This window comes from Ananas comosus, linkage group 6 (assembly GCF_001540865.1).
Source record: "Ananas comosus cultivar F153 linkage group 6, ASM154086v1, whole genome shotgun sequence".
NCBI lineage: Eukaryota > Viridiplantae > Streptophyta > Magnoliopsida > Poales > Bromeliaceae > Ananas > Ananas comosus.
The window spans coordinates 13,425,341-13,449,442 of NC_033626.1; the positions used below are offsets into that span (position 1 = coordinate 13,425,341).

The 24,102-nt window shown below is 37.7% G+C and overlaps 5 protein-coding genes across 7 annotated transcripts; 2 read left to right on the top strand and 3 right to left on the bottom strand.

The window, feature by feature from the left end:
• On the bottom strand, positions 132 to 4,350 carry LOC109711268 (ribosomal RNA-processing protein 7 homolog A). Of its 2 annotated transcripts, XM_020234223.1 has the most exons (8): positions 4,135 to 4,350; positions 3,863 to 4,012; positions 3,254 to 3,397; positions 2,737 to 2,847; positions 2,482 to 2,625; positions 1,841 to 1,938; positions 1,355 to 1,565; positions 132 to 594 (listed from the first exon to the last, which is right to left on the bottom strand). In XM_020234223.1, the coding sequence occupies exons 1-8, from the start codon at positions 4,142 to 4,144 to the stop codon at positions 509 to 511; spliced, it is 954 nt and encodes a 317-aa protein (XP_020089812.1). In that variant the 5' UTR covers positions 4,145 to 4,350; the 3' UTR covers positions 132 to 508. The 2 variants fall into 2 exon arrangements, with proteins under 2 accessions (XP_020089812.1, XP_020089813.1); XM_020234224.1 differs by lacking the exon at positions 3,863 to 4,012.
• Positions 4,841 to 10,425, bottom strand: LOC109711407 (DNA replication licensing factor MCM3). 2 transcript variants are annotated; one of them, XM_020234421.1, is made up of 17 exons: positions 10,247 to 10,425; positions 10,053 to 10,165; positions 9,760 to 9,968; positions 9,407 to 9,537; positions 9,075 to 9,313; positions 8,531 to 8,767; positions 8,252 to 8,406; positions 7,971 to 8,179; positions 7,683 to 7,845; positions 7,366 to 7,574; positions 7,159 to 7,218; positions 6,976 to 7,068; positions 6,551 to 6,708; positions 5,868 to 5,936; positions 5,629 to 5,770; positions 5,211 to 5,295; positions 4,841 to 5,128 (listed from the first exon to the last, which is right to left on the bottom strand). In XM_020234421.1, the coding sequence occupies exons 1-16, from the start codon at positions 10,310 to 10,312 to the stop codon at positions 5,239 to 5,241; spliced, it is 2,310 nt and encodes a 769-aa protein (XP_020090010.1). In that variant the 5' UTR covers positions 10,313 to 10,425; the 3' UTR covers positions 4,841 to 5,128; positions 5,211 to 5,238. The 2 variants fall into 2 exon arrangements, with proteins under 2 accessions (XP_020090010.1, XP_020090009.1); XM_020234420.1 differs by having other exon boundaries at positions 4,841 to 5,295.
• LOC109711270 (H/ACA ribonucleoprotein complex subunit 2-like protein) lies at positions 10,907 to 13,563 on the top strand. Its single transcript, XM_020234227.1, has 4 exons — positions 10,907 to 11,114; positions 11,450 to 11,519; positions 12,585 to 12,690; positions 13,186 to 13,563. Exons 1-4 carry the CDS (start codon positions 10,988 to 10,990, stop codon positions 13,345 to 13,347), a joined length of 465 nt encoding a protein of 154 aa, XP_020089816.1. The 5' UTR covers positions 10,907 to 10,987; the 3' UTR covers positions 13,348 to 13,563.
• Positions 16,691 to 20,669, top strand: LOC109711789 (protein NSP-INTERACTING KINASE 1-like). The gene is made up of 11 exons (XM_020235011.1): positions 16,691 to 17,190; positions 17,335 to 17,467; positions 17,569 to 17,640; positions 17,748 to 17,891; positions 17,986 to 18,057; positions 18,158 to 18,217; positions 18,336 to 18,442; positions 18,661 to 18,810; positions 18,961 to 19,302; positions 19,393 to 19,772; positions 19,915 to 20,669. Exons 1-11 carry the CDS (start codon positions 17,073 to 17,075, stop codon positions 20,236 to 20,238), a joined length of 1,902 nt encoding a protein of 633 aa, XP_020090600.1. The 5' UTR covers positions 16,691 to 17,072; the 3' UTR covers positions 20,239 to 20,669.
• On the bottom strand, positions 21,189 to 23,401 carry LOC109711790 (peroxidase 11-like). Its single transcript, XM_020235012.1, has 4 exons — positions 23,063 to 23,401; positions 22,682 to 22,873; positions 21,995 to 22,160; positions 21,189 to 21,848 (listed from the first exon to the last, which is right to left on the bottom strand). The coding sequence occupies exons 1-4, from the start codon at positions 23,288 to 23,290 to the stop codon at positions 21,436 to 21,438; spliced, it is 999 nt and encodes a 332-aa protein (XP_020090601.1). The 5' UTR covers positions 23,291 to 23,401; the 3' UTR covers positions 21,189 to 21,435.

Below are 24,102 nucleotides of genomic sequence, written 5' to 3' on the forward strand. Positions count from 1 at the left end.
GGCATACACAGTGAAGATCGTTTACGCATCATCCATTAAAGCTCACCTACAATAAAATGTCATTTGATTTTTGGTTTAAAAAAGCTGAGGAAAGAGTATAAGTCAACAGATCATGCAACAAAAGGCAGGGATAAAAGAACATGATGTTTCAGCTGCTGCAAATGAATTACTCGCACAGAGACAAGTATATAACTACAGCTCACAGTATTGAACTGAGCAACCATATGATTAAATCTGGGGCAAAAAAAAAATCATAACCTTAATCGGGATTTCAATAGCCGCAATGTCATAAACTTCTTGCAAGCATTCCTGTAAGGCCGTGCCCAGAAAAGATGTAGTATTACCAACCGCATAAGCTGCCCTATTTTTACCCTACAGCTAGAGGTTGTTGAGAGTAATTCTTTTACCTATGACGATTCGCAACAAGTCAAGACAATGGGCAAACGCATTCCGCTATCAACTTACTCCCCAGGGAAAAATTTAAAGATTAAGATTAGTGAATAATTAATTAATAAGGGCGGAACTTCCTGGCAGCTCTCAATTGCTGAATGCGTTTCTTATCCTGCTCAAATTTGCTCCGTAACATCATCACCTCTGCAACAGAAAAATCACAATTTGGAATTAGCTTACGACCGATTGAGTTTAACCGAATAGATAAAACAAAAGAGAAAAATTAGCAGTAAGGTCACAATAATGATTCTCTAATTACAATATGGTCTAGTATCAATTATTGAGATCTTTGGCAGTAAGCTTCATACTGGTAGTAAATACCAGGTTCAACGAACAGGCACTTCTCATCCAAGTATCTTATTACTACAAGAATTTACTATCAAATCACTATATTTCATACTTACATTGATTTTGACAAGGTAAGTCCATCAAATTCAACCATACACTTTTTTCTCTTTCAGAATTTTAAGTTCGGATCTTGTCTGTGCCATTAAATTTGTCACATTAAGTGGTTCTGAAGCCATCATTGCCAGCTAATTTCCCTAAATATCTCATTCACATTCTTTTTTTGTATACTTGATAGATATGTTTGCGTGAAATGTAATACCAACAACCAAGATCCAAACAGGAAAAAGTAAACTCCAATCATAACAAGTATTCTCATCTACCAATCCATCAAAATAAGTGACAATACCAGCTATTCATTACATAGATACCCAATGCCATTTCTATATGGTACAGTATTCTATGAAACTTTTAACCACCTATTTTATAACCAGCTATTCATTACTAAAAAAACGCAAAAAATCACTGGTAACAAGAACAAACAAAACAACTAGGGCACAAATCAAATAACCAAAATAATTGTTAATTTTCAATATCTTTCCACTGAAGTTCAACTTACCATTCCGCTGAGCTTCCCGCTTCTGGAATCTGTAGAAATCTAGGGCGACTTCCTTGCTTTTCTTTTTCTCTATTTTGTCCACGACAGCAGCTTGGGCGACAGAGCCCACAGTTACACCACTTTCTGCATCCGTTGTTTTCTTCCTCCCTTTATGATGCACCACCACAGTCCAACCTCCCTCTGCAGCACGTGCTTCTTTTTCCCTCCTTTCCTGTATTTACCAATTATAAGAGAGAACACATATTTAAGACAACCTTTAAATGACATCACAGCGTAAAGCTACATATACAATTTTATTTCACACGCGTATGAAATCAAAACTGTTGAGTAACAGAAATTTTAGGAAAGAGATTCCTAGACCTTGGATTTTCCGAGCAGTCTCATAGAAATACACAAGTGTATTAATAGTGTACTTCTATCATTTTCTAATTCCAAGTTATACAAGAAAATAGAGTGTGAGGCAGTTGAAGAACGCAAGACACGTACCTGTTCTTGTTGCTCCTCGTAAGTAGTTATAAAATCATCTATTCTTTGCTGCAATTCTTTTAATCCCGGTCTATTTTGCTTATATTCAATGAGCCATTCTGTTAAAATTATGTAGATCAGCTTCGTTCCATGATATGCATAGATAAACCCAGGATAAGAATACATTGTTCTGAAAGGAGGAAAATTTAGTATACAGCAACTAGTAACATGTTTTAAACAAATTGGGATGGATTAAATGTAAAATGGATTCAATCAAGACATAAAAAGTCAATAGCATACTAAGATCGAACAAAATAAATGGCAAAAGGTAGTAGAGTTTTAAGTGCACGAAATCTTGACTCTAGCATGATATGCATATATAAGTGCATGAGTCATTTCACATAACAAATTAGAAGTGTAGGTGAAGTGTATGCCCTATTTTACAACAAGAACCATAGAACTATTAATTAGGCATGTACAAGTTTTGAATTAATTCCTGCTTGCAATTTAACCTGTGTATAATAAGGAAAGAAGTTGAAAATTGAAAGTCTCGGCTTTTGTTAAATTGTAAACAGATGATAGAAAGAGGATGACGTCACACAAGTAGCAACATAGTGGAGAACTTGATCAACTGTATAATTATTAGAAAGGGGGTTCAATACTTTTCATTCCTCTTGAACAATCTTCATCAACTGCTGAGATCTGATCGACTTTTTCACTGTCTACGTCACCAAGACTTTTGACGAACTTGTTCTCCTTGCTGACATGTTGATCCTTCTTACGTTTTCCTACCTTTTTAAGCTTCTCTGTTAGTGATACAGAAGGGGGGGAAAACAGTTTGAGTATCTTTCTATATTTAAGTGACATTTGAGCACAAAAGAATTTGAAGAACGGAAACATAAAGATTAGATACTCACTAATTTTTCTTTTCACTCCAATATTTGCTTCCACAGGCTCATTAGAACCACAAACCTTGTTCGACAATTCAAGCTGGCTGAGATCTCCAGCATTATTGTTTACATTGTCATCTACAACACAATGAGAAAAGAGAGTTATGTTCAAAATGCGCAGCAGCCAGATCTGGGAAGCATAATATGGAGGAAGGTTGAAAAAATGTAAAATCTTTTTTTGCTTTACAAGCACAGTACTTTGCTGAAGTAATATACAGAAAATCAGGTCAACAAAAAACTGATAATATCAGGAAGAAGAAAATAGTACAACTAATGATAATCAAAGAGAAGGTTATCAATATTCTAATCAAGTCGGATTTTAAAGAATAATTATCAGTTATTTAGGAGACAAGCATGTAACATTATAATCCTAGCACAAAAACTGAGTGATCGTTTGCAACTAGGAATTTTTCTGAAAGCAAACAAATTCACTATATCCAAGAATGAAAAGTAAGTAGCATACATAATGAATATAACTTCACACCTGTTAAGATTGCTTTGGTTTCATTTCCAGTAGGGATCCTATCAGCATCCGCAGCGTCTACATAACTCTTCTCTTTTACTTTCCTCTTTTTGAACTTACTTAATACCTTTTTCCTGCTTTTTCCCACTGCTCGGTCATTCTTATCTAACAGCAAAATGAAGAAAAGCAAGAGTAAGAATCTATGCTACAAAATAAAAGTCTAAAACTATAATCACCTACATAATCAAGAAAATATCTCTACAAGTATGTTTATAAAGCGAATCGATAAAGCAGCACAACGACAAAGTTGGAAGTGATTAACCACATTCTGCAATTTTCTATTAAAACACCTGATAGCTGCTTCTTATGAACACTCTATCAGTTCAACAACTGTAGGAGAACTAATTAATCTTCATTCAGAAAATTCATTCACAATTATATTTCCAAAACACATCAAAAGAAAGCTCATACGAGCTGACCAAGTAATCAACAAACCCTAGAATTCATAGAATTGATGGAATCAAACTAATTAACCAAGAACGGCGAAATAAAGCTAATGGAAAGCATTAACCCTAGAAATCGAGCTATGCAGGAAATCGACTTCTTTTTGATGAATTATCAATATCGCACCTTTCAATGCCCCGTTTTTGAGCTCTTTTTCAGGAGAAACACCAATTCCTATACTTGTTTCATCGAGATTTCTCCTCTTTTTTAGTTCCTTCGATTTCACTTTAAGCAGCGCCTTTTTATCCCTTTTTTCTCCTCGTCCAATTTTCTTATCTAAAAAAACCAATTCTCAAGAACAAAAATCCCCTCAAAAACCAAAAATTCTACGCAAGAAATATGTATTCTTCATAATCATTCGCATCAAAGAGAAGCTAAATAGCAATTAAATCACAAACCTTTTCCCATCGAATGAGATCGAAGCCTTTGTTGATTACAAGCGCGCTAGGTTCGATCGAACTTTCAAAGACGACCTACAATAACATCGAGATAGCGCGTTGATTAAACTTAGGACGACTCCCCGCTGGGGATGGGGATTTGGGGATTTTCCGCCACCGAGCGTGGGGCTTTTACTCTTTTAGTGGACAGTGGGCACCTCAAAACCCTAGACGTTCGAAAGACGAATACGGAGAAGGAGAGGTCGCGTTGTGGGGCCCACTCTCTTGGGCCCAAACTCGGCTGATGCGTGACCCGTTAGGGGGCGCGCCCGAACCAAGTAGAAGTTGCGGGCCCCAACGCACCACGCTTCGCCCGTTCTCTATTGCCGAGTGGGCCTATATAAAATGGACTTGGGCCGAACTATGTTTTTCCTCGGCCCAACTTCTAGTTTGTGGGTTGCGAGAGATTAAAATTCATCAATTATTTTATCAATTTAACCGAACAAATTTAATTCATAACATTTGAAATTAATAAAAATTTTAAAAATAAAAATGAAGCTGGACGTTGGCTTACTTGGAAGCAAAGCAAATAATCCGATTAACTTAACCACTATTCCAATAAATTTTTTTCATGGTCACAATTTATGAACGGTTTAGATAAATTCATAGTGGCAATACAACAAAATTCTCAAAATATCCTCAAATCTAAAATATCAAAATATTGAGATTGCTGCTTGACAGAATAAATTATAGCTGACTTACCCCTCAAACTGACAATTGTTATAGCATTAGATAAAAAACACACAGAACTTTAAAATACATTACAGCAGAAGTTTCAGTGCTTTTGGTCTGTGAAACAAATGGCTTAAAATAACACATTTGCTATGCTCTTCTGAGTAGCTTTATGCCGGAAACAATAGCATCATCTGCATTACATCTTCCCACCACAACCCTGTGAAGCAAGTTCCAGTGTAAGATGGAGCTCCATACAGGGATCATTGATAGTTCGCTGGATCTGCCATTGAGAGGTGGGCGGTAATAATAGAGAACTTGCAATCTTTAACATAAGGAGAAATTCTAAGGGAGCCCAGTTCAACCTCCAGAAATGCTGATTCTCATAGCTGATTAGATGATTCGGACTATTCCGTCCCTTATCATTATTCTATTAGAATCCTGCATTCTCTGTAGAAAAGTAATAAACATATTCAGCATTTCGTTTCCAGTATTCCCATGAGAGGTTTTAAAGTGCATGTCTAATCAAGATTCCTCAACAATTTAGCATGGTTACTATTTAGACCCCCAAAATTTTAAATCGACAAAGTACCTACCTAATAGCCATGTAAGTAATGAGTGGGCGGTTCAAATTATGCAATATGGTTAATGCAACAGAGTGCAAATGCCAGGGACCAACTTGTAAATGTTGAAAAACATGGGTACCAAACTAAAACTGAGCTAAAAGGTTGAGGAACCCGATTGAAATTTGACACAGAAAGAAAATGGTCATAAGGAGATTACCTCCAAGATGGACTGAACTTGGCGTCTTGTATAAGGTGCTGCAGCTTCTCTGTTAACCAATTGCTCTATCTCAGAAATTGATATTTGATCCAAGTGGTTAGCCAAAACATGCTGACCCAATATGGACTCGAAAGTTTCAATTCTGCAGATTTATATAATCAAAACAGGGTTACTAAAAGAGCAAGAAGTTCTAAGCTGAAAATGTAAACTGATGTTTCCAATTTGATCTGGATAGGAACCTCTCTGCAGATAAATCCTCATGATCTGAAACATGGTCCACATCCACCTCCATTGGGTCGCCTCCCGCGCTGAAGAAAAAGATGGAAGAATGTTAGCAATTGCCTTTTCTTTCGCATAGAAATGAAAGAGATTGCTATTACTATGATATTACGTCTGATAGATGACAGTGACAGCTGTAGATAGTGCTAAGCAAGATTTATTGTTATTATTTTTTAGAGAGAAAGGTAGTATATTACCCACTTCGTTCATTTTTAAAAAATAAACTCAGTTGAAAATGTGAAGCAATGAGACTTCAAATTTGAAACCTCAAGTACCAACTATCAAGCCCTTAATCAACTATGCTAGATACGGTCGGTACTGCTAAACAAGATAGTTAGGATGAGTAGAGTGCTTGATTTGCTCCCAACCTATTGACATCGGACTTTGGAAGTTACACAGTATACCTGTCTACAATTTTGAATGGTGTGGGTCAAACTTTTTCAGAGATAATATGTAGAATAACATACGAGGCTTTCTTAAAAAGTCAGGAGTCAAAAAGCTGACAATAAAAGCTATTCCAGCTTTAAAAATTCTTCTTTTTCTTTGAAGGGAACCATTTGGCTCTTCCCAACCAAGATTACTTAGTCATGAGCATAAAGAGATTAATTATTGACTGAAAATGACAGTAAATATAACCTAATACCTTCCACCAGCATTTCCACCACTCTCATGAGCATCATGATCTGCTTTCTGCTTCAGCTCCAACTCTCTTTGCTCACGCTCTTCCATCTCAGTCAGCTCTTTGTGGTATATAGCAAAATTTAGAACTTGCAGAGCAGCTTCTACATCAGTCATCAGAACCTGTATTGATGCATGTATTGCTTAATGCAGTGTGCACAAAGGGGCAAAACTGTGATTGATATATTTGTTGAAAAGGTCTAGTGTTGGAAAACATAAAGCTAAATCCGTGAACTGTTAAGTTATATTTACAGAAGAGCTGATTTATACAACATGATTTCTTTTTCAAGTAAAGCTAGTTCATATCAATATGATTTAGCAAATAAACTGAGCAATTCAAATAACCGACATAAATCATTAGCCCATCTTCCTCATATGGGAAAAAAGTACCTCATTTCTCAACTTCATTTTGGCGTGAGCAGTGGAGAGGCGAATGATGGTCTCTAAGGTTCTTGCTGTAATTGGTAGGGTGCCTCCTCCAGACTGAAGACAAAGAAGTAGTTTGAGAAAATATGGTCGCCAGTTTTATTTCAGATGAAATTAACTATTTAACAAAGCATTTGAAGCACCAACCCTTGCAGTGGCACCAGCATCCCTAAGTTCGGCATATGAAGTTGCAATATGATCAGATGCCTACAAATGAGTAAAACAATAGCATGAAACCAACATTTAATTGAAAAACAGAAAAGATTAAGAAAAACATTTAATAGTGGAATAAGGCAGGACTTCTTTATTTTCATAAGCTACACAAACAAATCAAGGGAATGAAGTAATTATTACCTCATCCGTGAGCTTCGGTTGAATCCTATTCTTGGCATAATGGATGTACTTCTTCAAGAATTTGATGGTAAGCATCTCATGTTTATCCTTCTTACCCCTTTTCCTTTTCTGCCCATGAAGCACCCTATCATATTTCACAAAAATGGGTGCATTGGCATCACCGTCATCTTCTTCCGTATATCTTGAAGTTTTATCAAGGGACCCAATTCCTAGATTTTAAAGATAGACATATATAACAGGGTAAGGAAAGCAGAAACAACAAAATGGATTTCTTATTTCCAGTATGAAGTCAAAAACTGTTTAAAAAGAACTATTACCCCTATCATCTGCACAATATCTATGCATACGAGAGACATGCTCTGAAATTTGCCGGTCAATTTCAGGGTCCATTTGATCAAGAACAATGAAAAGCAGATCAAAACGGGAGAGTAACGAATCTGGAAGTCCAATGTTCTTTGTTGGCGTCAGTGAGCGATCGTACTGTAAATAAAAAGATGACAATAAGATAAAGTGCTCTAAACAAATTTTGACAAGGGATACAAGAAACCAAGACAAATTGTTAGACAATCCAATACAGTCCAGACGCATCAGCAATAAAACCTTACAGTTCCATAAATAGGGTTTGCAGCAGCAATCACACTGCATCTAGCATTGAGTGATGCATGAATTCCAGCCTTCGCAATAGTTACAGTCTGCTGCTCCATGACTTCATGTATGGCGACGCGATCTAGATCATTCATCTTATCAAATTCATCAATACAAACAACACCTCGATCAGCAAGCACCATCGCACCAGCTTCAAGCCTTCTTTCACCTACCATATGATTTTGGTCAAGAAATTCTGATGGAATTTAACCTGAAATTACTGCGATGGTCTAAAATTTACCAGTCTCTTGGTCGGAAGTAACAGCAGCTGTTAATCCAACACCAGAGGAACCTCGCCCGGTGGTTGAGATAGCCAATGGGGCAATGTTCATGACTGCTCTTAAGAGCTGGGATTTGGCGACTGAAGGATCGCCAACCATCATCATGTTTATATCACTGTAAAAGAAGTGACAAGAAATAAGACAATAGAGAGAAGGAGAATAGCTTGCTTCTACACAACAACACTAATACGAGGAATAGCATGGGCATGATGTTATGAAAGTCTGAAAGGCAATCATACCCTCTTAAGTGAGTTCCATTCTTCAGATTCTTTTCGACACCACCAAGCATTAATAGTATCACCGCCTTTTTAATCCACAGTTGGCCGTATATGGAAGGGGCAAGTGAATTTCCTAGTAAATCAAATGTATCGTTTCTCTTGGCTATTTCTTTCATTCTCTTTAGGTCTTCCAAAGAATAAATAGGTGCATTCGCCTCCTTGTTTAGAAGAGAGACATTATTCGCTATAAGAACAGTCCTACAGGCATAACGGGTATTTCCTTTATGAGAAAATATTCAACTGTGACCAGTAAAGATGGATATGCAAGTCTAGTGCCGGACTGCATTTTGATTTTGGCTTCTGAAACAGCTTGTCTAGCTCCGGAAAGGAGAAGCTTCCAAAAACCATGCATTTTCTCACAAATAATCAGAAGTATTTGCTTTGGCAGAAAGCTAAAACAAACTTTTCAGCATAAAAGTAGAAGCTCCAATTTGAAGCCTCTACTCCTGCAAAAACTCCAGCCAAGCCAAACAAGCCCGAAGTCTTGTATGTTAATTAAACTAACCTGAATACGCCATTCACACTGCCCTTGGTTTTTCCAGGAAAAGCCTTATAAATCCCGACTATTGATAGACGGTCTCCAGGCTTACAAGAATCCACCAGATCATCTTCTATGATAACATCCACTGTTCTTGGAAGCTGGCCAGGTAAAGAATTTTCGGGCACTTCTTGCATCGATAGCGTCTGGTGGTCCTTGTATTTACATAATCCGTATTCAGTCACCAACAAGTTCCCATTGTCATCCTGAATAAATTTAGAAATTCGTTATGTTGCGAATGTCAACGACAAGGATATGAGTGTTTTCATTGCTATCTGGAAATTATATTGGAATATTACCCTTGTTGGATACACAGAGCCTGTTGGCAAGCCCACCAAAGACGTGATATCTCTATACTCGCGAGATGTGAATTGCTCTGTTGTAGGGCAATAGTGAACGCTTTTGACAACCTTTGGCCTTACAAGAGAGCCTTCATTTAAGCACACAATGAGGTCAAACATATAATTCAGAACATTAGCTCTCTACACGTATCAGCTGGTTCAATTCTTTGCAGCAGTCGGATGTGATGCAAAAGCACGCAATAAAAAAAAAATTGCATTTTCTTGACAAACTACCAACTGTTTTGAGTATTGAGATATCAAAATGCAGGAAAACACAGGAATTGGTACTAAGGAGATTTAAGAGTGAGTACACTTAGTGACGATTCCTTCAACGCAGACCATGGAGCCGATGAAGCTCGACATGAGATCCCTCGGAGTGACCTTGTGGAACCCAAAAGGACCACTAAATCCCACGAGGACACGCTCCCCTTCCTTGAGGTACTTTGGATCCAAATTCCGTGTGACCTCGGTCAAAGCATCAGAGATCGGTTGCATGTACTCCGCAGGATTACGAATCAACCTGGAAACACAATTCAGTCAGCTTAAACAGGCATGAAAATCGAAGGTGATAGGTGTGTACGGGTAGTAAAGTTAGGGTTTCGACCTTCGGGCGAGATCGAGGCTGTAGTTGCGGAGGTCGTCGATCCCGATGATGAGGCGGTGGCGCTTGTTCTGGATCATGTCCCTCAGGGATTTCATGTAGAAACCCTTGCCCACCTAAGAGAAATCCACGAAAAATTAGAGAAAAACCGAGAGATTGAAAATGATTCATAGGGAATTGGGGGAGACGAAGCTTACATCTTGATCCAGGAAATCCAAAAATGCCCGCTTGTGAGCGGCCATGGCCTCTTCGTTGATCTCCATCTCTAATGGCGCACACAAAGAGAGAGAGAGAGAGAGAGAGAGAGAGAGAGAGAGAGGAGGTGGGGGGTGAAACCAAAATGACGCGGGGGTGGGCGTGCGATTGAGGAGTTAGGAGCGAGGGGCTCGTTTTGGCGGGAATGGGCGAAGGCGGAGTTGTTTTGGCGGGAAAGCATCGCAGACTGCGTGGAGTTGGGGCTCAGAATAGATCTCGACCGTCAAATCCTATCGGGCTCAAAAGCGGGTCGGAGTTAGATGTAATCCTGCATTCTTAATCTGGAAAAGTACCTGAGCTTGGTTCACCACGTCATCCCTGAACAGCAGCGCTCCGTTTCAAACATTTCTCAAACGTGGAGGTATCTTGCTGGACGGTTCACAGATGACGCAGTGAACCAAATTCTACGTAGAGTATCATGAAAGGGGGGCGGTGCATTTAGTTTCGAGGATTCGGGCGCATCTAAATTTAGATGCTCCAAAACCCATTAATAAACCGGTTAAATTTTCTTTTCAGAGGCGGATTTTGAGCCGCAAACCCGAAAACCGTTTAGGAGGACGAAACCCGAGTTCGATCGACCTCGAAAGTCGAAACCCATAAACCCTACGAGCGACGACTCCTTCCCACTCCCTTTGCTAAAACTCTAGCTCTCTCAGCGACGGCTAAAACCCTAATCGCATACCATGGGAAGCGACAGCGAGACGGAGAAATCGTTGAAGGAGAGGAAGAAGGTGATCTCGCTGATGCCCATTGCGAAGCCCCTCGCGGGAAAGAAGCTCTGCAAGAGGACCCTTAAGCTCGTCAGAAGAGGTAATCTTTTCGTGTTCATGTATGATTTCCTTGTTTTCAATGTCAAAGATGCATTTTTATCTTTCCTTCGCTTTAAGCGATGGAGATTTCTGGGTATGTCAAATTCTTGTGCCGTTTCGGTGCAAAAATTGTATTTTGTGGTTACCTAATGAAATTGTTTAATATTGATTGTGTTCACGGTTGTAATCTATTTGTGATCTGCTTTTAGCTGCTTTTTTCGTGCAATTTGTTGTAATTTCCTTTCTTTTCGTTTATCATACATTTGTAGAATTGATTTTGAAAGTTTAAGGTGTCGATTTAATCTTTTTTCTTTGCTTGTTCTCTGTTTTTCCCAGCTTCTGAATCCAAGTGCTTGAAAAGAGGGGTAAAAGAAGTAGTGAAGAGTATTCGTCGCGGCCACAAAGGGTTAGTTTTTATTTGTATAAGTTTTTCTCACTCTTTACTTCATTGCTTCCTTTTTTGGCAAAGAGTGGTATTTCCTATGCTCATATACTTCTTATCTGTTGTGACATTGTAATCTGTAGATGAGAGTTGCTGTATATAAAAACTCTTTTACAGATAACCGGCAAATGATTTAATCCAGCTGTTTGAGCCAAGTTTAAGCCCCAGCGGCTACTTTGTTGAACTTTATGGATAGATTGAGGAATATATGATTTGGACGACTTTATGGTGCAGTTTGCTGGAAATGTTCTATTTTGCTGCTTACTTTGTTGCAATATAAAGTATATAGTAAGGCATTACTATTGAGTATAAACTATAGTACTAGCTGACATCCGAAGGTATTCGCCGCATCAAGTAGGGATGAGGTTTTTATTCCTTTGTAGAAATCGCAGTTTTAACAAGAGCAGAGATGGTTTTGTAGGGATGGATTGTTTCTTAAAGGGGATATTATAGATTATAGAATATAAGGGGAGGAAGATGAAATAGAAGAGGGTTCTTCGGGTAAATATCAATCATTGGCAACAATGGACAGGGAGCAGATTTTAATTGAAGAGGTAGCCGGTCATTACTAGCAATGATATTCTCTCTTTTATTGGTGTCTTCTAGTGATTAGATTTGTAAATGGAGGGGCTTTCTTGACCGATGACATGAAATAACTGAGTCTGTTACTTTCTGAGTCTTTCATTGCCCGGTGAACAACTGTGAGTTTAGTGGGAAGAATTATTATTATAGCTGTTCGCCAAACAGGGGATTATATTGGGTATTCTTGAAGTTCGACATGCTTGTTAAAGAACATACGGTACCTGTTGCACTGAGAAGAAGTGTCCCGTTGGGGGTGCAGTTTGGGTGGGTTAGGTTTCAGCTAATTTCCTATTTTGATATTAAATATCTATTTGCCCATATTTTCTGTCATCAAAAGCTAAAATTTGGTAACAAGATTACTATATTTGGTCGGCATATGTTCTCCATCTGTTAATTGGATAAAAATTCTATTTTGTTTCACTTGCATTACTCTACTGATATTTGCAGGTTGTGTGTAATTGCTGGAAACATCTCTCCAATCGATGTGATCACACACGTTCCTATTCTATGTGAAGAAGCCGGGATCCCTTACATATATGTCCCTTCTAAAGAGGTCAGTTGTTGTTTTAATCTTCTTTCCTGGTTTTGATTTGTGCCTACAATGCGCAATGGAGTTGTCTTTTGCCAACCAATAGAGTATCTGATGACCAGCAAATATTATCATTTAATTTTGTAAGCTTTGATTTATAAACAAGATTTCATCAGCCGTGCAAATGAGTTCTATGCATTTTAATCGGCATTAAGTGCCTTTTTTCGAGTTAGCATTTGATTGCCACGCGTTTGGCGATCAAAAAAGTTTGGAGCTTTTGCCATGGCATGAAGTGAAAATGAGCTCAGGAGCCACAAAGCAGAAGCTTGAATTTGTAAGACTTTGCTTCTTCAAGGTGAAAAGGCTCTTATTAGTGGTTATTTTCGGCGACTCTGACCTTGCGAAACGAGTCATAAATGTGAAACTGGTAGAAATAATCTTATTGAAGGAGTCGCGACGCGACCCGCGACGGATTGTTCGCTTGATTCCCTGCATTGATGTTTCTTCTCATGATCACAGGATCTTGCCACTGCTGGGGCTACCAAGAGGCCTACCTGCTGCGTGTTGGTGATGACGAAACCGACTAAAGGCGAATTAGATGACGAAGTGAAGGAGAAATTGCAGTCGGAGTACAACCAAGTTGCATCTGAAGTTGTTGAGATGGCATCCTCCATGTTCTAAAACACACCATGGAAAAAAAAAAAAAATAAAAATAAAAAAATAGAAAAAAAAGGACCGAATTCATGCCACATCTGCAAGAAGTATGCTTTATTTGATTTCACTTTGTCTTGTTCTATGTAACGGCTAGTGGGATATTATTGGTTGTTCCGGTTGATTTAGTTTACCTGTTGGACAATTTATAACTGGGGTGTATGATGTCAAACTCCTTTATTTTAAGTTCTATTTCGTTAAAGAAGAAAAGAATAGGAAAAGTTAAAACGAAAGAAAATACCTTCAAACTAGCAATCATAAATTCCAAAATATTATATTTTGCAAATAACAAATTTAAACGGATTGAGTCTTAAAAGAGAAGGGAATCATTTTGGGAGAATCAAAAAAAAGGTGGGGCAAGAGAGGCCAAGTGTGTTGCATGCATATGGACAAATTATACTATTCTTTCCCGCAATACTTTTTATTATTATTTACATAAAAAAGAGGACGGGAAAGGAAAAGAAAAGGAAAAGGAGAGGGGCATCCTAACAAAGATATGCACGCAGAGTCCTCGAGTTTCCAACCCCTCTTTCCTTTTCTCCCACCAACCAAAAGCAAGATGGGGAATGTTGTCATTCTCTTGGGATTAAACCATGGTTAAAGGATGAGTAAACACTAATTTTATCCCAAATGATAATTTAAATTTCTTGTTTAGTAGGTCACCGTGCACACGTCTGTTCTGCTTGAAACAGCATTCGAATCGAATCTCACAGTCCAAAGTGGAAGTTACTGGCTAACTGCTTTAGTAAGTGGTGGTGGTATACCTGAATGCGTGTTCACTGTAATGTGATTCTATGTTTTAGTAGAGTCCTTTTTGAAAGTTAAAGGGCCGAGATTCTTAAGAGTGCGTAGTTAGATTCCAACCTCCTTATCAAGTTAAATTCTTTAGCAAGAAAGTTTGGACCAAACAAGTGGCCCTTGCAATCTCACAACAGTTGTTTCAATGTTTAATAAAGCACTTTTGGTGAACCGAGAGAATATCTTAATTGTCTCTCCCAACTCTCAGAGATAGCTAGTTCTATGTAGATGTAGATTCACTCTCTAATTAGTTTATTTACATATGCCCCAAGTGGAAATTGTCCAAGTGGAGATTTTGAGTGATTGTGGTAATTAATTTATATTTTATAAGGCTACATAGATAATGGGGATCATATATAAAGTTTAATTTATTCTGGAGTATTTTCTTTTTTTTGCAGATAATTAATTGTGAAGCATAAATAGAAGGACTATATGTGGGGAAGAAAAACTTAAAAACACTGGAACCATGTAACTTTTTTATTAATTTAAAGCCAAAAAAAAAAAAAATAATAATCAGAGTATGGCTTGCATGTGAAGGCACAATAGAATATGTTCAAGGGGACTGTAACTACTGTATCATAATCTTGAACTAAGACTGATGTGCCTGTTGTTTGCCTACTTTTGACCTCTAACAAATGCAACCAATCATGCCAATGATGAAGCTTGTAAGATAATCAAATGAAAATCTAAGGGAGATTAATAATGAATCATTACAATTACCATATATGAAATGAGAAAAAAAATAGTAATAACTTTACAAAAATAACAAAATTCCTTCAACCATTAATCCTAAACAAAGTATTGTAAGTGTCCATCTTAATTATTTATATTCCCATTTCTTAAAGTAGTATATTATATTTAATTACCAATTGATACATGTTTAATTCCACATAGCATCTTCTATAATACTTAAAAAATTACAGTGTTTCTCCTTAATAGTCGAGTTTTTTTTATTTTTTTTAATTTCAGCCATAATGTTTTAGCCCGACGTTAGGTAAAAAAGCTAGAAAGATAATATGGTATCATATATGTAAAATGACTTGTTGTTCTCTTTCTCAAAAAAAAAGACTTCTTGTTCTAACTCTGAGATACCACCATGCCACAAAACTGTATAAATTTTTATTTTATTTTTATATAATAACAATAAATATATACAGTAATAGATATACAAGAAATGTTATTTGTACACCTATCTGATGGGTATAAAATTTATACTCAGGTTAAGTTTTACTTGCTAAATTTTTTTAAAAAGTCAGAACTCTTAATAGATCATAGAGTATTGAAATTTTATAATAAAGTGTAAGACCCTGCTTGGTTCAGAAATAAAGTGGAGATAATGAAAATTACTATTCCGCCAGCGATATATTTTTCGACCGAAATATTTTATTTTGGTCAAATTTTGCTATTCTCGGTTATCCTAGGATAATTCGAGAAAAACTATTCCGCCCTTCTGGTGCAATAGCACTATTTCAATATTTAATTCCAAATTTTATTAAGATTATAAATTTTAAGGTAAATTATATAGACACTGTATATTTATATCATAATAAATTAGTTTTATTATGAAACTTAATAACTCTATATATTAATATATATTATTTGTAATTAAATATAACAATAAATTATACTTAAATTTTATAATTAAATGTTTTATTAGTATATTTTATAGTAAATTATTTCTATTAAATATTACAATAAATTATGTTTATAACAAATCATTTTCATTAAATTATTTTTTTTATCAAAATCAATCCTCGTATTTTCTAAATTTTCTACTATTTCATAAACTAATCAAACGTAATTTAATTATTCTTGAAAATAACAGTAACCAAATTATAGAAAAATAAATTATTTCAAAGATAAAAAAAATTTATCTAATATTTATTTTTCTTTGAGAGATAGATAGCACGCTACTCGCTTCGTTTATTTTATTTAAAAATAAACTTAGCTGAAAATGTGAATCTAGCTACGATTTAAAATTGAGACCTCCGATACCAACCATCAAACATTTTGCCACTTACTCTAGGAACAGTCAATAATTTATCTAATATTTATTTTTGTCGATGTATTGTATATTTGTATACACTCCTCCCCTCCCAAACACGAGGAATTCTACACTGTCACACTTGCACCACGTCATCAATAACAAGCCAATCACATTCCTTCTTTTTAAACAAAAGTACAATAAAAATACTTTTTTACAATCATGATGGGACATATATTCTTAAAATAATTAATTTGATTGATTTGTTACGCCACGTCACTAATATACCCGTTGCATTCTAGAATTTTTCCCCAAACACTTGCTATTTCAGATTAAGGAACATTCCTTCCTTGTCCCAAACAATTAATGGCCCCTCCTAACAAAGATACTTTAGTTTAATCAACCATAGAATTCTCCCAAGCACACTTCCCAATCACTTGTCTCAACTGCCCCCACCACAGAATTTTTCTTTTGTTTTATATATATATATATATATATATATATATATATATAATCAACACCACACCAGGCCAAGCTTCTTCCCTCCACCTCCACTCCAAAAAAGCTGAGAATTTTTTATTAATTTTTTTTATTCCCACTTCTGCTTCAAGCAGGCTCAGGTGGCAGGCATGTTTGTTCCCCTCCCTCCCTTTTTCTCTGCTTTTCTTGCTATCAGAGAACATGAGCATCTTCTTTTATGTCATCTGCTACAGACACCTCCAGAGTGCAAAAGGAAACCAGGCTGCTGCATATGCATGCTTAATTTTTTATTTTTTTTATCTCACTAGAATGACTAGACCCAGGGGCCAGAGCAGGGGAGGGGATAAAAGAGAGAACCCATTCATGGTTTTTATCCACTCAGCCCCCTGAGACTATCCCAACATCTTTCTCAGAGCTTCTTCTGTTCCATAAAATGGACATCTCTGGAGCAAGGATATGGAGAAATGGGCTCTTCTTCACCTGGGTTGTGTTGTGCTCTTTGGTCTCTTCTTCAACTGGCCTCCTCACCACCAAAGGTGTCAACTATGAAGGTAGCTTTTGAAACTAAAACCACATGAATGGTTCTTTCCCTTTGTTTTTTTTTCTTTTCTTTTTTTGGCAAACAAGGTGGAGGAGGATTGAACTCTCTTTTGTGTGTGTGTGTGTGTGTTTTTTTTGTAATTTTTGGGCTATAGTGCAAGCTTTGATGGGTATTAAGGCCTCTCTCAAGGATCCTCATGGTGCTATGAAGAACTGGGATCAGGACTCAGTTGATCCATGTAGCTGGACCATGGTTACTTGCTCACCAGCAAACTTGGTTGTTTCTCTGTAAGTTCTACTCACTACTTACTATCTTGGGTTAATGCTACAGAAGAGGTGTGTATAAGAGGGAGTTATGATGCAGAGTTACTTTAATCCTATTTCCACAGGGAAATAGCAAATGCAAATTTATCTGGCTCACTCTCTCCTAGCATAGGGAATTTGACCAATCTTGAGACCCTGTAAGTTCCTTACTTATTATATTCAGAAATTTTTTTTATTTCCCATTATTTTTCATATATATATATATTTTCCAAATCTCAATAATAAGTTTAATTTTCTCTTTTAGTTTTCTGGAAAACAATAACATATCTGGTCAAATCCCACAAGAAATTGGGAGGCTCAGAAAGCTTAAAACACTTGACCTCTCTAACAACCACCTTACTGGTGAAATCCCCCTCTCTTTAGGCCAACTGGAAAGCCTTCAATACCTGTGAGTTGAGAGTTTAAAATTTTTCTCAAGTTATCTATGTTGTCATTTGTTGAATCCTTGCTTATATTTTGCATTTTCTTTGAGCTATGAGCAGGAGGCTAAATAACAATAGTCTTTCTGGGGCATTCCCTTTCTCGTCGTCTAATTTCCCGCAGCTTTTCTTTCTGTAAGTCCCATGAACAATTTTTTCTTTTCTTTTCTTTTTTTTAAAGGGTAAATCTTGATTAGATCACAATAGTGACTAAAGGGGAGTTTCCATGCCCCAGGGACTTGTCTTACAATAATTTGAGTGGCTCTATTCCTGAATCTTTGGCGAAGACATTCAAGTAAGCCTACACATAGTCTTTAAGCTATCTTATACAAATGGTAATTTTAGACATTTTCTTTTGCTATAGTATTGCTTTGATTAATTGGCTAAATTTATAATGTTGGAATCTTCTGCAGCTTTGTCGGAAATCCTTTGATCTGCGCCACTGCTTCAGAGCAGGATTGTCACGGGACAGTAGTCGCAGTACCGATGCCCATGTCCTACAATGTGAATATGTCTCAGAGTAATAATGTCTTTGCTGAAGGACTGCTTATTTCTCTCCGACCTTTTCTTTCGTAAATTATGTAGTTCATGATTTTCAAATTAGCCATTAGTTTTATGTTTTCCGCTGGATTATCAGGATTATTGTACGTAAGATTAGCTGGTCAAATTTCAGATTATTTCGTCCCCACGAATAGCTGCTGTTGTTCTATTGCTAATTTTGTATACGCTTTCTTAAAGGTACTCCACTACCGAGGAAGCCCAGAAGCCGTAAAGTGGCTATTGCATTCGGTTCGAGTGTTGGTTGCATCGCATCACTTGCTCTTGCCGCTGGCCTATTAATCAGGTGGAGGCAGAGGCACAATAGACAGATCCTTTTCGATGTCGACGGTTAGTAAAAACCTTAATCATCTTCAAAAACTTATTGTCCTTACTAAAATTTCTTTAAATAATATGACAGATAATAGATATTGGAGATGACCTAATGCAAAATTCTTATTGCTAGACTTAAAGACTTTAAGTTGTGTTTTGCTATTTCAGACCAACATAGCGAGGAAGTTAGCCTCGGAAATGTGAAGAGGTTTCAGTTCAGGGAACTGCAGATTGCGACAGATAACTTCAGCAGCAAGAATATATTAGGCAAAGGTGGATTTGGATATGTTTATAGAGGCCAACTTCAAGATGGGACGCTTGTCGCCGTCAAAAGGCTCAAAGATGGGAGTGCTTCAGGTGGGGAAATCCAGTTCCAGACCGAAGTCGAAATGATAAGCTTAGCGGTGCACCGGAACCTTCTTAGGTTGTATGGGTTTTGTATGACTGCCACGGAGAGGCTTCTAGTTTATCCGTATATGTCCAATGGCAGTGTTGCTTCTCGACTAAAAGGTAATTGGTATATACTCAGTTTATGCTCGAACCAAATCTGCATTTGTTTTTTCTGGGTCATTTATTTCATATATGACTTATTTTATTTAGGGAAACCACCACTGGATTGGACCACTAGAAAGAGAATAGCTCTGGGAGCTGCGAGAGGCCTACTATATCTTCATGAACAGTGTGATCCAAAGATTATACACAGAGATGTAAAGGCTGCTAATATATTGCTGGATGACTATTGTGAAGCCATAGTCGGCGATTTCGGGCTCGCCAAGTTATTGGATCATAGAGAGTCGCACGTAACTACTGCGGTTCGTGGCACAGTCGGACATATAGCCCCCGAATACCTCTCTACGGGCCAATCATCTGAAAAAACTGATGTTTTCGGGTTTGGAATTCTGCTGCTTGAATTAATCACTGGTCAGACCGCATTAGAATTTGGGAAGGCGTCGAATCAGAAAGGAGCCATGCTCGACTGGGTAAGTTTATGATAAAAGTTGAGCAAATTGCGCTAGGAATTCTTAGCCTAGTTGTGAAACTGTTAGATTGGTTTCTGGCCTTTCAATTGTTATAATTAGGTACCTAGTTAACCTTAACGCCTATTTTGTTTCATTCAATCAGGTGAAAAAGATCCATCAAGAACAGAAGCTTGATGTGCTTGTTGACAAGGGCCTAAAGAACAATTACGATCGAATCGAGCTTGAGGAGATGGTTCGGATAGCGCTATTGTCCACCCAATATGCCCCTGGCCATAGGCCTAAAATGTCGGAGGTGGTTCGAATGCTCGAAGGTGATGGGCTTGCGGAGAGATGGGAAGCCTCTCAGCGTCTCGAACCCTCAAAATTTAAGATGCCGGAGTTCTCTTCTTCATACCGATGTTATTCTGACCTGACCGACGACTCGTCGTTGCTCGTCAAAGCAGTCGAGCTCTCTGGACCAAGGTAATAGTTACCGTCAAAAAAAGATCGTAGAGCATGCCCGTTTTCTTGCAGGATTTTGTACAGCATTAAGCAACAAACTCGCTACATTGGTAAGTAATTTATCCTGCAGGTTTTGGTGTATTTTCTCAGTTAAGTGAAGAACCTGTGTAATGAGTTGTCGGTTCTTCTTAATCCCTTAGTTCTTGTTAAAAAAAAAAAAGACGGGAACAGTCTTGGTGCAACTAAATTGTTCCTGGCTCCTGTTGGCAATAAAATGATAGAGGTGTAAAATACCATAAGCTTTTGGATTTGTTCTTGATGAACTCTGCTTTTTGTTCAAGGTTAGTAGTCGTCGTTCGGAAATTGCAGAGAGTTTTTGAGTGTTTGGAGAAGCATTTATTTGACTGATATGTCTTTTGAACTTGGATATGGAGAAATTATTTTTGAATTAAAAAATATATGTTTGAGGTCTTGAGGTTCCAACCCCTGATAGTGGGTTCCAATATATAGAAAAAAAGGTTCAAGATTATATTTTCTCAGGTTATATATATAATATTAGTATCAGTTGTGGTCAGTTGGGATGTTTTCCTTGTAGGATGATCTGATCTTTCTTCTCAGCTGGATTGCCTGTAGGGCAATAAATGATGATCCAAAATTTATGAAGCCATGTGTAGGCTGCTGTGCTGGATTTGGCCTGAATATGCTGACAATTCGAGCAAGGAGGATTAAATGAACTGAGGATTAGAATGATTCTGTCTAGGCCTTCACACTGGCATCTTGATCTTCATATCTCAACGATTGACTCATTGGATTGACTCGGATTTCTTATGCGCTGACTAAGTTAATACCATCCAATCCAACAGTTGCAATTTGGCCCAAAAAAAAAAAAAAAAAAAAAAAAAAAGAAAATAAACAAAGAGAGTAAATATATAATAGATATAACATCCTTTTCAACTAGCTAGCTGACCCAAACAATACAATATAAAACTGACCTCAATATTAATACCAATTTGTAGATACATTTATGATGTATTTGACTACGTACGTACATAATAAACATGTCTCTATCACGACATAACAATATAATGATAATCTCGATCGAGCAAACATTCTTATTTCGTGTTCATACAATATATCAAAGACAATAATCAAAACCACCAATGCATGCATGCAATAGTACGTGCACCAACTAAAAAACGAACCCAAAAAGGCGAAAGCGCATTCAGCTGTTCACAAATCTGCAGTTCTTCCTCACTTCACCACCCTCAGGATTTGTGATGTTCCCCATCTTCACCATCGAATCCGAGAAATGTTTGAAGAACAGCAGCGGGTCGGCCCAGTACTGCTTGACTAAATCGGCTGTTTGGTAGCCGACGAGGCTCGAGTACATCTGCTGGTCCGAGTACAGCACGCCCTCGCCCTGCACAAGGCCCTCGAAGTAGGCGTTGTCGAAGACGTACGGCGAAACGTAGTCCATCGGGCTTGTGTTGTCGTCGCCGCCGTGCGCGGGGCACGTCTCCTTGAGCTTGCTGAGGTATAGTTCTGAGGATGGGTTGAACTTGGCTGTGAGTTCGAAGTCGCCGTAGATCCGGTCCTTGATGTTGAAGCATCGAGCAACTCCGATAGTGTGAGATCCTTCAAAACAGAAATAGCAATACGGATTTTATTATAACACTCTATGGTAGTAGTCAACTTTTTTATTAGGCAAGCTATCTTATTCTCATTGAATTTTTCAAATTTTAAAAATTTAAATTTGAAAATTTAGAAATTTAGATACTTACCGACGAGTGCGACCATGTCGGTAGCGGAGAGGCCCTTAGACCAGAATTTGGCGATGAGGGTGATGAGACCCTGCGATGGGGCCGGAATGTCGGAGTTGGCTAGATCCAGGCTCGCCGTTTTCGAGTCCAATCTCCCCACTGGCACGTCCCAGTATGGTCCCCCAAGCTAACCCGGCCAGTTATGATTTTCGTTATTATTATGCACTATTATACAATTTCATTACAAAAACAGAAAGTGGTATACGTATATACACACACAAATACATTTGCTGAATTTTGATGATTTGTTGATAATTAATTAATTTGATGATTTGAAAAATCTGATAGCTAATTTATATAATTTGAAAAAAAAAAAATTTCAATTTTGGTTCGAAGAACTTTGATAATATGCTATTGGATTTTCTATATGTTCTTGCAAATTAAGTAAAATTTCAACTACAGCTGTAAAAATATTAATATTTATTTATGTGTGTATATCTGAAAATTTTGAGTATTTGCGTGCATGTATGATCGTAGATGCCCGAACAAGGACATGCGCATAAATAAACGAAAAAAGATTTCTAAAAGCACGTGTCGAAATATCAATTTTGAAGGAATATTCACGCAATTATACATAGAGAGCGTATTTGCAGTGATATATATATGCATGCAAAAAGGCTCTGCATATGTGCGTTATTTTGTAATTACCAGAACAGTTCCATCTCTAGCTCCAATGGCGAGCAGATCGGCGCAGGAGACGACTCCGGGGCACTCGGCTTCGAGCTTTTGCTTGATCTTGTCGACCAAGTCGAAGCCCTTCAGGGAGTTCACGTTCTGGTCCGCTTGCTTCTCTCCGATCAGCGTCGCCGTGTCGTCGAGCAGCACCGATCCGTCGCAGCCCTGCATGCAACCGACCAGTGTCATGCAAAATGCTCCTCATCAAGCATATGAAATGTAACTCTTCCTTGCCCAAATCATTAGAAGTTTATTAAAAAAGTTGTTACTGTTTTTTCGAATTATTTGTCACGTAGTGAATGAAGCCATGCACATAGCTAGCTAAATACTCGATGATCGTTTGGATGTGATGACCTGAACGAAGCAATCGTGGAAATGGAGGCGGAGGAGGAGGGCCGCGTTGCGCGGGTTGGTGCGCACTGCGCACTCCACCTCCGCTCGAATGATCTCCTGCGCGTGCGGGCAATTCTTCGCGTAGTAGTCCAACGTCAACTGCGAAGGGTCCTGCGCCGCCAGTGGCCCAACGAAGGCCCCCAACACCATAGCTAAGACGAGAACCGAAGCTCTAGAGTAGGAAATCATGTTGTTCGCTTAGTTTGATCTCTCTTCCTCTCTCTCTATCAATCTCTATCTGATCTCTACAATCTCTAACTATTTTTTTACTTCGAAGTAGGTTCTGATTGTGAATGGAACTCAACTGGTGCAATGGCTTTTTATATGAGAGAGGGGGGGGAGTGAGTCAGAGAAGAGGATGAACTACCATGAGTGAGGTTGGTGGAGGTAGCTAGTGAGCTAAAGGTATTAGACCCGTTCAAATAATTGGGAACATGTATATAAGCCAATATTGGAAGGTCATAATTGGTGGGTTTTGGTGGGCTTTGGGTTCGCTAGTCGTGGGAGTTGTACCACATTTACGTTGCCATTATAGTATGGTGTTCCTTTGTTGGATGCTTCGCATTAATTTGCATTACTTTTTAAGATTGAGATCTCACTGAGAGGGCTTTGGATTAATTAGATTAATAAGGTTTAGGTACGTGAGAGATTTAATTTGTTTACGTGTCAACCAAGATACATAGTTTTTCCGTGAGTTAGATCAGATTAGGGAGATCGAACTAGCTAGAGGATTTTGTAGTTTATTATGTTAACCATTCATGCACGACATTATCTATAGTGATCTACTCTACAAACTCTATAACTTCCGCGTGGTATCATCTAAGTTAACTAATTAAGTTATATAAGAAACTGCATGCAATTTTGTTTTCTTATGTTAAATTGACGTTTCAGACTCCTAGGTTGCATATAAAGCGACACATTCAACTGATAATTATCACTATTATAATTTCCAAAAAATGAAATAAACATATATTCCTAGTTTTTTTTTTAAAAAAAAGTAA

Coding starts and splice junctions, on each gene's coding strand:
- LOC109711268 (XM_020234223.1), bottom strand. Junction 2,848..3,253: donor AACCAAAGCAATCTTAACAG/GTGTGAAGTTAT, acceptor ATTGTGTTGTAG/ATGACAATGTAAACAATAAT. Junction 1,939..2,481: donor TTGTTCAAGAGGAATGAAAA/GTATTGAACCCC, acceptor TAATTTTAACAG/AATGGCTCATTGAATATAAG.
- LOC109711407 (XM_020234421.1), bottom strand. CDS start 10,312: ATGGAGATCAACGAAGAGGCCATGGCCGCTCACAAGCGGGCATTTTTG. Junction 8,407..8,530: donor AATGGAACTCACTTAAGAGG/GTATGATTGCCT, acceptor CTTCTTTTACAG/TGATATAAACATGATGATGG. Junction 5,771..5,867: donor GAGGATTTATCTGCAGAGAG/GTTCCTATCCAG, acceptor ATAAATCTGCAG/AATTGAAACTTTCGAGTCCA.
- LOC109711790 (XM_020235012.1), bottom strand. CDS start 23,290: ATGATTTCCTACTCTAGAGCTTCGGTTCTCGTCTTAGCTATGGTGTTG. Junction 22,874..23,062: donor TCCACGATTGCTTCGTTCAG/GTCATCACATCC, acceptor GGTTGCATGCAG/GGCTGCGACGGATCGGTGCT. Junction 22,161..22,681: donor CTAGAGATGGAACTGTTCTG/GTAATTACAAAA, acceptor TGGCCGGGTTAG/CTTGGGGGACCATACTGGGA.
- LOC109711789 (XM_020235011.1), top strand. CDS start 17,073: ATGGACATCTCTGGAGCAAGGATATGGAGAAATGGGCTCTTCTTCACC. Junction 18,443..18,660: donor CAATGTGAATATGTCTCAGA/GTAATAATGTCT, acceptor GCTTTCTTAAAG/GTACTCCACTACCGAGGAAG. Junction 18,811..18,960: donor GATCCTTTTCGATGTCGACG/GTTAGTAAAAAC, acceptor TTGCTATTTCAG/ACCAACATAGCGAGGAAGTT.
- LOC109711270 (XM_020234227.1), top strand. CDS start 10,988: ATGGGAAGCGACAGCGAGACGGAGAAATCGTTGAAGGAGAGGAAGAAG. Junction 11,115..11,449: donor CCTTAAGCTCGTCAGAAGAG/GTAATCTTTTCG, acceptor TGTTTTTCCCAG/CTTCTGAATCCAAGTGCTTG. Junction 12,691..13,185: donor TATATGTCCCTTCTAAAGAG/GTCAGTTGTTGT, acceptor TCATGATCACAG/GATCTTGCCACTGCTGGGGC.